This window comes from Raphanus sativus, chromosome 9 (assembly GCF_000801105.2).
Source record: "Raphanus sativus cultivar WK10039 chromosome 9, ASM80110v3, whole genome shotgun sequence".
NCBI lineage: Eukaryota > Viridiplantae > Streptophyta > Magnoliopsida > Brassicales > Brassicaceae > Raphanus > Raphanus sativus.
Window position 1 is genome coordinate 6,346,068 of NC_079519.1, and position 12,671 is coordinate 6,358,738.

Genomic DNA, 12,671 nt, shown 5'->3' on the forward strand with positions numbered 1-12,671 from the left:
CTTAAAATTGCTTTTATTAAAAATTTGTATCAATACCACTTTTACACTTCTTTCGTTAATTAAAGAATTTTTAATATTATGTTCATCATCACATACTCTCTTTTAATATTATAAATATTGTTTTTTACAATTCTCTTTTGGTTAGGACTTAGAAATATGATACAAATTTCTTTTATTTAGGATTTATTTTAGAAAAAAAGGAAAAAACTATCAAATATTCTTTTACAGCTTTATATTTTAGAAAAGGAAATTAATATTACTTAATATTTTACAATTATATTTCATCTAGGATTTATAAAAACAAAATTTCTATCGAATAATTATTTCCAGTTAATATTAATTAGTTTTAAAGATGGCATTTTCAAAATTCGTTTTTTTTTCAATATCACTAATGTTTCTTTTTTCAATTTGTATTGTTAATTAAATAATTGTTAGTATCATGTTTATCATTGAATTTTTAAATTAAAAATTACTATTATTATTTTACATTCTCTCTGGTTAGGATTTAAAAGAAAAAGATTACATTCAAATCCAGAGATTTCTAAAAAAATAATTATTTTCGCAATCACATCAGGTGAAATGTTTTAAGTTATTTTTTCTTTATATTTTTTTTAACACAGAATTATTAAAAATAAATTTAGTTAATTATAAGAAAAATAAGATTACTATACCTTTACATTTTTATTTATACTTTAAAAAAAAAGGAAACTAATTATTTTATTAGTTTTTCCTTATGACTTTATGCAACTATTTTATTTTTAATAGAAAAGTATTTGTTTAATATATGATGTAAACAACAACATCAAAATTGAAAGTTATGTTATAATAAAATGTAATAATGATAATAAAATGTTGAGTTGTATCAAGAAATTAAAAGAAAATACCCAGGTAATACTTTTCATGTAAATACTATTGTGTTTTGTAAAAATAATATGTGGAAGCTTAAACTAAATATAGATGTGAAAAGTTTGTAACTATTTTTGGTCATAATTTTTAACATACAATTATCTATTAGAAAGGAAAGTTAGTTACTTATAAGAAAATAATAAGAGTACTTTTACAATTTTATTTAAATTAGGCTTTTAAAAAGGAATAGTATTTACTATAAAGTTAGTTTTTCTCCATGTTTTTTATTAAACAATTGAAATTGTGGGATTTTACAATTCGTTTGTTTAACATTTTTTTAAAAAGTTGAATTTATCTTTTATAATTCTCTATCTTTAGTGAGTTTAAGAATAAACATTATAATTTTTTTTTAAAGAATTAAATTTCTAATACCTTTTTGCAATTATTATTTTGTTTAGTCTTTTAAAAAAAAGAAATTACTATCAAATATTTTATAATATAGAATTTTAAAAGACTATGTAAAATATATAATGATTCAAAATATATATACTAAAAATAATATTGAAGAAATAATTCTAAATTTTATTTAATAGTGAAAAGTAATTATAAAAATTATTTAATAGTAATTGTTTAGAAACTTTCCTTTTTAAAAGGTGTTTCCTTTTTGAAATCTCTATTAAATAATAAACAAAAGAGAATTATATCATATTTTTGACACATGCCACAATCTTAAAAATTTATTTACACATGTCACAATCATGTTAATTAGTAATTTTGAAGAACCAAACTTTATATAATAAGATATATATGTTATATTATAAATAAAACTATAAAAAACTATCGTGCCAAAAAAATATTTATAAAATTATATATACTAATCTAAGTAATAGGGATGAGAGTTCGGGTATCCGTTCGAATCGGTATAGAATATGTTCGGGTATTTATGTACTTCGGATCAGGTATATTAGATTCAGATTCGCTTATTTCAGATCATGTTCAGATGTCTAGATTTTAGAAATAAATTAAATTTTTCATTTCTCGGGTTTTTTATATTTAAAATATATAATTTCATTTAACTGATTCTTATTTTTAAATAGATTAAATGATTAATATATTTGGAGAACATTTTAAATATAAAAGGACACTAATTTGGTTATATATCTTATTAAAACAGAAACATTCTATTGGACCTAACATTTATTTTGTAAGTTTTTAAATTAAATACACGTTTATACTTTATAGTTAAACTTAAATTAAATCACTAATGTTTCTTTTTTTATACTACTATATTCATGTTTCCAAACAATATACTTATTTCTTTATACTACTATCAATGTTTTCAAACAATATATTTTTATACTACTATCAATGTTTCCAAACAATACAATAATTAATATTACTTATTTTATATCTATCATTTTTTCTTTAAAATTTTGTAGAAACGTCATAATTTCATAAATTGCAAAATAATGAACTTTAAAATTTGGATTATAAATTACAAATTATGAAACTATTACAATTTAAATCAAATTAAATTACATATCGGTCATCCATCAGTTCAATCGGTTAGTCTCGGGTTTTAGTAATTTTTTTAATATGAATATTTTAAAAACCTGAATTGAATTGTCATATATCCGGGTTAACCGGTATAATCACAATCGGGTTGAATTTAAAAATACTGATTTAAATGCAAAACTATTTTAAATACACTCTGTAAAAATTACCAAAATATTTATTAAGTTATTAGTGAAATTTTTCATCGTAAAATATTCCGCGCTTCTAAAGCGCGGGTCAAGATCTAGTTGCTTTTTAATTTTAGATGTAACTTTTGTTAATGCATAAAATAAAAAGTTTGACATACATTTTAAGTCAGTAGCAAATTATTTTCTCCGTTGTTATATGCTTATTATATGATCTTAAAGTATGTAACATCAATATAAATATTTTAAATAAAATAAAAGATGTAAACTAGAAATGTAATGTTAAATATACATATGTTCGGTTATCTTCGAATATTCATTGAGGTTTGGATATTACATGTTCGGGTTCGAATATTCAATCTCTGCTAAATTAATATCTGTTCCGATATTTTACTATTTCGATTCGGATTTCGATTCTGATTTTTCGGGTCAGGTTCGGATACAGATTTGGATAAGGATAAAATATCCAGACCAACTCAGTAACAATTATGAAGATTTGTTCAAATAATATCCGCGCATAGCGCGGATTAGTATCTAGATACAATTAAGTCTTAAGATGAGCAAAGTGTTACTTAAGACGTTAATTTACTCACTGTTATGAGCGAACGAAAAAAAAGTGGAGATAAGATTTTCTTTTTTCTTTTTTTTGTACAAATGTTACAAATGTGGAAATAAGATGATTTTAGCGATATAAATGATTTGATCAAAAGAAATGATCTATACGTATAAGCGTTTCTTGTGAGAATGTATCATGTAAACAGAATCCATTCAGTGTTGGGAATATTCTCCTCACCTAATTCATTTTCTTTCAACTTATTATATATGCTTTTGAAATTTTATCTTGTTGTCGATGGCTATGCTTAGAGGAAAATTTCAAAAATAAACCACTTGTAAGAACATCAATCAAGATAAGCTAGTCTAAGGAACCGTGATCCATCCAATATAATATATGGTTCTACTGGTATGATGGTCAATTTTATCTGAGTATGGACTATAAATTTTCAAGAAAACGGTATAACTTGTCAAAGCTTATCCATCGGTTTATAAATGTTGAAGGAGTGTATTTCAAACCCGTTAGTCAATGTTTTGGACTTTGAATCTGCAAGCACTCACCTACTACACCGACACTGACATAGACGTCTCCGACTCTATAAATTGGACCCAAAATCCTTTAGACGAGCATATCAAATAATATTACAACACTGCAAAGATAAAAGGGTAGCAAAATGTCGTCCGCATGTGCTGGTAATTTTTCTTATTGTATATAATTTGATATTGGTACGGCTTTAAACTGATTCTCTTTCACATTGCTTATTCCCTGCCCGTTCAAATCAAGTGGTAAAATCATTTATAGTACTATCTCTTTTTGATAATGTCTATAGGTTAAGCAGACTAACCGCACCCTTTTAACCTTTTTCACTATGTATACACGTGTAACAAGGAATGGTAGACACCACGATGTGCATTGAAACTAAAACGTTACTTGTCTATCTTGTTAAATAGTAGAAACCAAGTCCTTTTTTATGAAAATACCAACGATTAATCTAGTTATGCTCTTAAGTTGGCCGAATTCAAATGGACGTCTATTCGCTTCTTAGTAGTGGTTTAAACAAAATTTCAGTGTTTTCAATAGTCTACGAAAATAATTAAATTTATCATAAATATCAAAGGAGCTGATACAAATCTTGAGGATGATATGAATCTGAAGTCTCTTCTATGAAATCGGTTAATATATAGATATAAGATATTGTATGGCCAATTCACTACAAGAAATATGAGTATTGGTAGCAATTCACGGTAGCACAAATTCACTAACTGCTACCAAAACTGTCAAATTCGAAACACAATTCTGTTATAGCATTAAATTTGTGCTAGGAAAGATTTTCATTAGGCGGGAACCAGAAAATCACTACTATAGCTGAAATTTCATTTTTGGAGGTGAAAACACTTAGTCAAATTTCACTTTGACACCAAAATATTTCGTTTTAATAAAAATAATAAATTTTTATGGTCTAAATCATTTACTTCCTTCGAAGAAAAAAAAAACCTATTGATTCTTTTTTCTTCTTCTTCGTTGTTTGGTTCAATCTAATCTCTTCATCCTCCATCTTCTTCAGTTTGGGTTTTTTTTTTGTTCTTATTCATCCCAATCCAGTAAACGATGATGGCAAGGGAACCCTGATCTCGTCTTTCCCAAACTCCTCCACTTTGCACTCTGTAAATCAATTATCGTCGCTCCACCAAACCCTGAACCTCGATCTATCCTTGAACGACGATTACGTCTCATAATCATCTCTGTAAGACCTTGAAACCCCCTCAATTTAACTCCTTCATGCTTCTCCTCAGATCCCAACTCCTCTGATTCGATAAAGGAGAGACAGATGGAGCAGAGACAGCAAGTAGCCAAGGCTGAACAGGTTTAGATTTTGGTTAATTAGTCTATGGTTTAGACTGTTCTGGTTTAGACTGTTCTGGTTTACTTCATTTTTTTGTGCTGGTTTGGTTTTGTAAAACATCTTATTTGTAAATTATTTATTTAATAAATATACTTCAACTTTAATTTTAGATTTCGATTAATTTTAATTTATATTACAATTCAATATAAATTTTAATTAATTATTAAAATGAAATAATAAAAATGAAATAATAATAATTAATATTTTCAAATATAAATGAGATGTAATAGCATCATATCAATGTTGTTATAATATATTTTACAGCACTAAAAAGAGTCATGAAAGAATAAATCATAGCACGAATATATAGCTCACGAATAAACACTATAATATCTATATTTTTTATAGCACATGAAAATACGCTATGATAAAGAGGGGTCTCTACCATAGCTGCGGCTGTCAGAGCGTTTACAAAAACGTTACGAAAACCCTATGGTAGCGTTTTTCGTGTGCTACTAATACCGATTTTTCTTGTAGTGCAAGCCATGCTGATTTCTTTTCCCTCGCTATGTTGATGTTTCATTTTTAACTTCAAAATGTTATTTTTACCGAATATGACCAGCTGGGATGCATGGTCTAGCTAGGGGACATATTGTTTTATTAGTTCCATGTAAAGTACGTATGCTAACCGATCTATATATCAAATGTGGTTGCTTTGAGTGCGTGCAGGGAAGAACTCATGGCCGGAGCTTTTGGGAACAAATGGAGACTTTGCAGCTTCCGTGATAGAAAGAGAGAACTCGAGAGTTGATGCAATGGTGATCTTGGATGGAACTCCAGTGACTGGAGACTTCAGGTGCGACCGTGTCAGGGTTAGGGTTAATAGAAACCGTATCGTCGTCCAGATCCCTACGACCGGCTAGACTTGTCTTGTTTACCATCCACGTTGTTACTATGTCTATTTAATATCGGTAAAATAAAACTATATATGTAATTTCTCGCTTACATGAATAATTTGTGTTTTCGTTACCAGGAAGGTTACCGTTGTTCAAAGTCATAAAGAAATGTCTGTATAACGTAAGTAATGGTTGCAAGTGAATAAAATTCATGTTTCAGGGTTAAAGTTTCTAAGATTCATGTTTCAGGGTTAAAGATTCAAAAAAAAAAACAGTTTCTAAGATTCTTGCTCACTTGGGTTTCTCTATTCGGTCTTTATGTTTTATTGTTGCCGCTTCAAAGCTTTCAATTTGATGTATTTGTCTGTTTGAAGGAGAAATAAAAAATAAATAAAAATTGTTTTAAAAGAAATTAAAAAAAGAAGAATAAAATTCATGTCCTATTTAGTACCTATTTGTTTCAAATTTTTATTTTATAACATGTTGATGAAATATATTCATATAGTTAAAATTTTATTTATATGTTTTAAAAATTTTCACAAACTAGATATGATAAAATAGTCCTTGATATTCTCTAAACATGATTATTTTTATTATTTCGGTATTTATTTGATTTTCTTTCACATTTTCTCTCTTTTACTTTTGTAAAGCCATCTCTACTGGTACTTCATTTTTTACTTTTGTTTCATATTTTTATTTCGATAATATTTTTTTTTAATATTTAAGAACAGAACAATATTTCTATAAGTTTATAAAACTATTGTTTAACCACATATACATCAACATTATTTTTATGAAATAACTTTTACATTATAGTATAATTTGTATTTTTAAAAAATAATTATTTTTACGATTATTATATGCATGGTATATGAAATTTCCTAATTATAAAACAGTTATAAGGTAATTTCAGTTTTTTTAGAATTAGTAATTTCGGTATTTGTTCGCCTAAATATTGTCCCAAAGTTACATATCTATAACGCAAAAGCGATAGTATAATACTTGTCTTAAGGTGATCATTAAGTTACTCCCAACTCAACTTTAGTTTATTTCCAAGTTTTGCTGAGCCTTGAGATGAAAGAAAGAAAAAATCTGAGGAGACAAGATAATTTAAGCGAATATCTAGGCTTGGGCATTTCGGATATCGGTTCGGTTCGGGTCGGGTATTTCGGGTTTCGGGTTTTTCGGGTCTAAGAGTTTAGGATCTAATAGAGTAATTTCAAATTTTCGGTTCGGATCGGTTCGGATCGTACCGGGTCTGGGTCGGGTCGGGTCTTAGATAGTTGGACCCATTCGGGTAATTAGAATTTATCGGTTTGGTTTTTGGTCGGGTTCGGTTCGGATTTGACCTAAAAAATACCTAAAATACAAAAAAAAATATCTGAAAATATTAATATATCCGAAACTATTTGAAATTTTATTTAAAATTTGTGTTTTTCTTATATTAAAATATGTATATATATTAAAATATGTGAGATACAACAATAATTGGTTGTCTCCTAGTGGTTGACCCCCTTGCTCTATAGACAAATAACCCGTTTTCGATTCCCTCTCGATTCATTTTGTTTAATTTACATTATTAATTCGGGTACCCGACAGGTTTCGGGTTCGGGTCGGGTCGGGTCCAAGACTCACGGGTCCTCTACAACAAGACCCAGTATGGTAATTTGATCGAATTGGTTCCTATTCGGACCGGGTTTTTCGGGTCGGTTTCGGGTCGGGTCTTCGGGTCCGGGTAAAATGCCCAGGCCTACGAATATCTATGTATATGATGATTTGATCAAAAGTAATGATCTATATGTATAAGCGTTCTTGCGAGTTGTGAAAAAATCACAAATATATCAAATGTAAATGGACAAAATCATCGGGAATATTTTGTTTCAATATTATTATAATATATGCTTTTGAAACATTATGTTGCTGCGATCGGAATGTCTATCTAGAAGAAAATTTTAAAATCAAATTACTTGTAAAAGCATCAATCCAGATAAGCAATAATGTTAGTCAAAGCTTGAATACCGACTAAAATATATATACAAAAGCTTTACAAAATCCTGCCAAATGAGCATATCAGAGGAGTATATATAGTTTATTTTATTTTACGTTGAATATGTAAACGCCCACCGACTACATAGACGTCTCCGATTCTATAAATTGCACTCAGACTCGTAAAGACAAGCATATCAAATATATCACAACATTGCAAAGATTAACGGAGATGCAAAATGTCGTCTGAATGTCCTGGTAATGTTTCTTAATTGTATATAATTTGATATTATTTTCTTTTTTTCGTCGCCATGTTGATGTTTCTGTTACAAAATTCAAAAGTTCTCATTTACTGAAAGTATGAGCTGAGAGGCAAGGTCTAAGGGCATATTGTTTTTAATTAATTCCATGAAAATCTTGTGATGGACTTATTGAGCTCTAAAATGTCAAATGTTAATTACTAATGTAAATTACTAACCAATATATCCACTGTGTTGCTTTGAGTGCATGCAGGGAAGACCTCATGGCCGGAGCTTGTGGGAACAAAGGGATACTATGCGGCTTCGGTGATCGAAAGTCAGAACCCGAGAGTCAAAGCAGTCGTGATTTTGGATGGATCTCCGGTTACTGCAGACTTCAGGTGCGACCGGGTCTGGGTCAGGGTTAATAAAGAAGTTGAAGGTATCGTCGTCCAAACCCCTAGCGTCGGTTAGACTTGTATTTTGTATACGGACCACGCTGTTACTATTTTTATTTAATATGAATAAAATACTGTGTACAAGGCATAGTTGATTGTTGGTTTGGTTATGATGTAAGTTATCCTTTGCGTGGATATTTTGGTTTTCGACCTGAACGGTTACTGATGTTCATATTTACAAATAAATGTTTGTATGAAGGTAATGGTTGCAACTCGCAAGTGAATAAAATTCATGTCCTACTTAATTAGTACTTAAGAAAGCTAAGGATCAGCATTGAATTTATATAAGATCATCTTATTGCTTCATATACTGTTATCATATAAATATAGATATTGATTAGTAGTTTTTAAAACAGTTAACGAAGAACAAAATTGTAACATCTCGAATTGTGATATATGAAAAAGTTTAAGATAATTGATTTGGTTATCTATGTTACCCTTTTTCGTTATACATCCGTTTTTTTTTGGTCAACTTTGTTATGCATCCATTTAGAACTTCAAAATTAAGCGTGTTTGGATTAAAGTAGTAAAAAGATGAATAATCTATTGGAAAGTGATTTAGGAGTGGGCATTTCTAAAAAAAAAAAAGGAGTGGGCATTTCTACCCTTGACGGGAGTTTCCTGCAAATCCATCACAGGTTAACTAAACGTCCACGGGCGTGTTTTAAACAAAGTGGTTTACACGTTCCTAATGACAACTGAACTCAGACGTATAAAAGGTCGACAAATGCTCTCTCTTTCTTTTATCTTAATCAAATTGTGGATATTGATTAACAATCAAAGATTTTCAAAGCTCGACACTGTCAAAGGATGTATTAAAATCGTTTGCCAAAAAAAAAAAAGTCATGGATGTATTAACAGCTGGCTAGTTAAATTATTTCTGTTAATTAAAAGGCTAAAAGTTTTGACTTTTGATCTGCAAGCTAACGGAGGACACTTTACACGACACAGGGTTTCACTTGAGTAACGTTCTGGATTTGATTTCTTTTGCCACCTAAGATATTTTAAATGGTAAAAAATACGGATTCTGCAGAATTCATAATGATTAATCATCGAATTTAGAAAGCTTTTGAAATCACTCACCATACAGTTATGAAAAAACTAAATTAAACATCTATAAAAAAATATATGAAAAAATATGTAGTAAAATAAATGATAAATAAATATAAAATACTAGAAATATAAATGTTATATTAAATATTTACTGTAATATTAGAATAAATAAATACACAAGGTAAGAAAAATAAATAATAATTAAATATATAATATAAATATAGAAATATTACATTAAACATCTAATAAAATATTATCATTTGATATAAAAGCAAAAAAAAATAGAATAAGTAAATATACAATATAAAAATATACAATATAAGAAATAAAAAACTAAACTAAATATTATCTGAAAAAATTATATAGTAAAATAATTAATAAATAAATATACAATATAAAAATAAAATTATTAAATTAACATCTATTATAATATTAAAAGTAATATAAAATATAAGAAAAATAAAATGATAAGTAAATATACAATATAAGAAAAATAAAATTACATTAAACATCCATCTGAAAAAATTATACAAAATAAATAATAATTAAAAATTAGAATAAACATCTATCGTAAATTACAATTTGATATAAAAGCAAAACAATTAGAATAAACAAATATAAAATATAAGAAAAAATAAATAATAAGTAAATATATAATATAAGAAATGGAAAATTATATTAAAAATATTTTTATAAGTAAATATACAGTATAAAAAATGAGCATACAATATAAGAAATAGAAACATTACACTAAACATCTATTATAATATTATCATTTGATATAAAAGTAAGAAAAATAGAATAAGTAAATATAAAATATAACATGGGCACTAGTGGGATTTACATGGGGTGACCACCAGCCCTCCTGGATGCCTTCGGCGGGCTCCGACGCGCCCTTAGTGGCTCAGATTATCCGGGGTCATTAGGTGGTAGTCGGATCCTTTCGAAGTTCCGGATACGAGGATCATCAAAAAAAATACAAAATAAGAAAAATAAACAATAAGTATATATACAATTAAGAAATGAAAAAACTAAATTAAACATATCTCTGTAAAATAAATAATAAGAAAACATACAATATAAAAAGGGAAAATTGTCTTTTAAATCCTGAACTTTTAAATTTGGTTCAAAAAAAGCCTGAACTATTGCTTGAACCATTTAAGGCACAGACTTATTTTGACAAACCGTTTAAAGCCTCAAATTAATTTGACTAAGCCATATTCAATACGTCGTTATTTCGGCTAACGACACGATTAAACGGGGTTAACTTCTGTTTACTGTTCCCGTTAAACCTAAGTTACGTCGTTTTGAAATTAGAAAAACCCCTAAATTTCTATCTTCTCAAAATCGCAATTTCTAGTTTCCCAAATCAAAAACCCAATCAAAAATACAAACTCTTGATTCAATTTCGGCGAGAATGATGAGAGACAAAGGGATCCCAAAAGATAAATTACCTTATCGACGAAGAAAGAAGAAAGATGTTGAATCAATGAGTGACAGAAGTGGAGCAGAGGCTCGTGAAGCAAGAGCAGCTGGTCTTGAAGCAAGGGCTCTTGAGGCAGAAACTCAGAAGTGATTGGGTTTTTGTTTTGGGAAATTAGGGATTGCAATTTTGAGAAGATAGAAATTTAGGAATTTTTCTAATTTCAAAACGACGTAGCTTAGGTTTAACGGGAACAGTAAACGGAAGTTAACCCCGTTTAATCGTGTCGTTAGCCGAGATAACGACGTATTGAATATGGCTTAGTCAAATTAATTCTAGGCTTTAAACGGTTTGTCAAAATAAGTTTGTGCCTTAAATGGTCCAAGCAATAGTTCAGGCATTTTTTGAACCAAATTTGAAAGTTTAGGATTTAAAAGACAATTTTCCCAATATAAAAATAAAAATATTATAGCAAAGATAATTTAACAATTAATTCTATTTCTTTTCATTTTCCTATTATTTAAAAAAAAACATATTTCACATTGGTTAAGACTTAAGATTATCAACATAATTTTCAAAAAAAAAATTATCAACATAAATTTTCTATTTTAATATCATACTATAGATATATTTATATTTAAAAATAGTTAACTAAAATTATTTGAAGTACATATGTGCACTTAATAAATATATAACATTAACATTTCATTGTAAGAATTTGTTAACTAAAAAACTACTATGTATAAAACTAATCTTTTAATGACATTAAAAAATATTAAATGTATAATAAAAACATTTACGTTAATGTTAGCGGCTTATTGTATAAGAAATATATCTAATAATTAAAAGTCAAAATTTATATTTTAAATAATATAAGTATGGATACAAATAATATTTATACATGTATACATATACACTAATAATAAAATTAAAGAGTGCAATTATAAACAAACATGTGTATGAAAATAAAAAAATCATATTTTAAGTGCACTTTCAAAAATAAAGTTTTATAAATTATTATTAATTTTTAAATTTAAAATTATTGTAAAAATTAAACTAAATTACTGATACTAGTCATAAAATTAAAAATAAAATCTCATATCCCATACAATATTATTGAGAAGCATTACAACATTTAACTATGAAAAATGTCTTTTGAAAGTCCTAAAAAAATATATTGGTTCATCTAAACATATATATTATACTTCCCATTAAACTAATCCTAAAATTTTTTTTTTCATTCTTTCCTTAAATAAAAGTTACATATTATCTATATGATTAAATATATATATGACACTTAATGATTTTTAATAATAATTATTGATAACAATTTTTATTTTTAGACATTTTTTGTTTAATTTTATATTATTGAAAAATTAAATAATATTAACTATATAATTAAAATTGAGATTTATTTGTATATGTTATGTTTGAAAAAACTATCATAAATGAATAAAACTTTTAAAAGTCTCACATTTAAAATGTATAATCAATAATTAAATTTTTTATTATAATAGATACAAATGATCATAAAATCATATGAGTAAAAAATCTCATTCAATAGATATTTTGAATTATATATATATATAATATATATATATATATATAATATATATATATTACCATAAAAGTATAAAAATATTTTAATTTTAAAATTATTAAAGATATCACATT

The 12,671-nt window shown here is 27.1% G+C and overlaps 2 protein-coding genes across 2 annotated transcripts; both read left to right on the forward strand.

Moving 5' to 3' along the window:
* The first annotated feature begins 3,683 nt into the window (after nt 1-3,683).
* On the forward strand, nt 3,684-6,065 carry LOC108807246 (protease inhibitor HPI). The gene is made up of 2 exons (XM_018579508.2): nt 3,684-3,791; nt 5,672-6,065. The coding sequence occupies exons 1-2, from the start codon at nt 3,773-3,775 to the stop codon at nt 5,863-5,865; spliced, it is 213 nt and encodes a 70-aa protein (XP_018435010.1). The 5' UTR covers nt 3,684-3,772; the 3' UTR covers nt 5,866-6,065.
* A 1,891-nt stretch (nt 6,066-7,956) lies between these two features.
* Nucleotides 7,957-9,319, forward strand: LOC108810566 (glu S.griseus protease inhibitor-like). Its single transcript, XM_018582669.2, has 2 exons — nt 7,957-8,082; nt 8,338-9,319. Exons 1-2 carry the CDS (start codon nt 8,064-8,066, stop codon nt 8,535-8,537), a joined length of 219 nt encoding a protein of 72 aa, XP_018438171.1. The 5' UTR covers nt 7,957-8,063; the 3' UTR covers nt 8,538-9,319.
* The last annotated feature ends 3,352 nt before the right edge of the window (nt 9,320-12,671 follow it).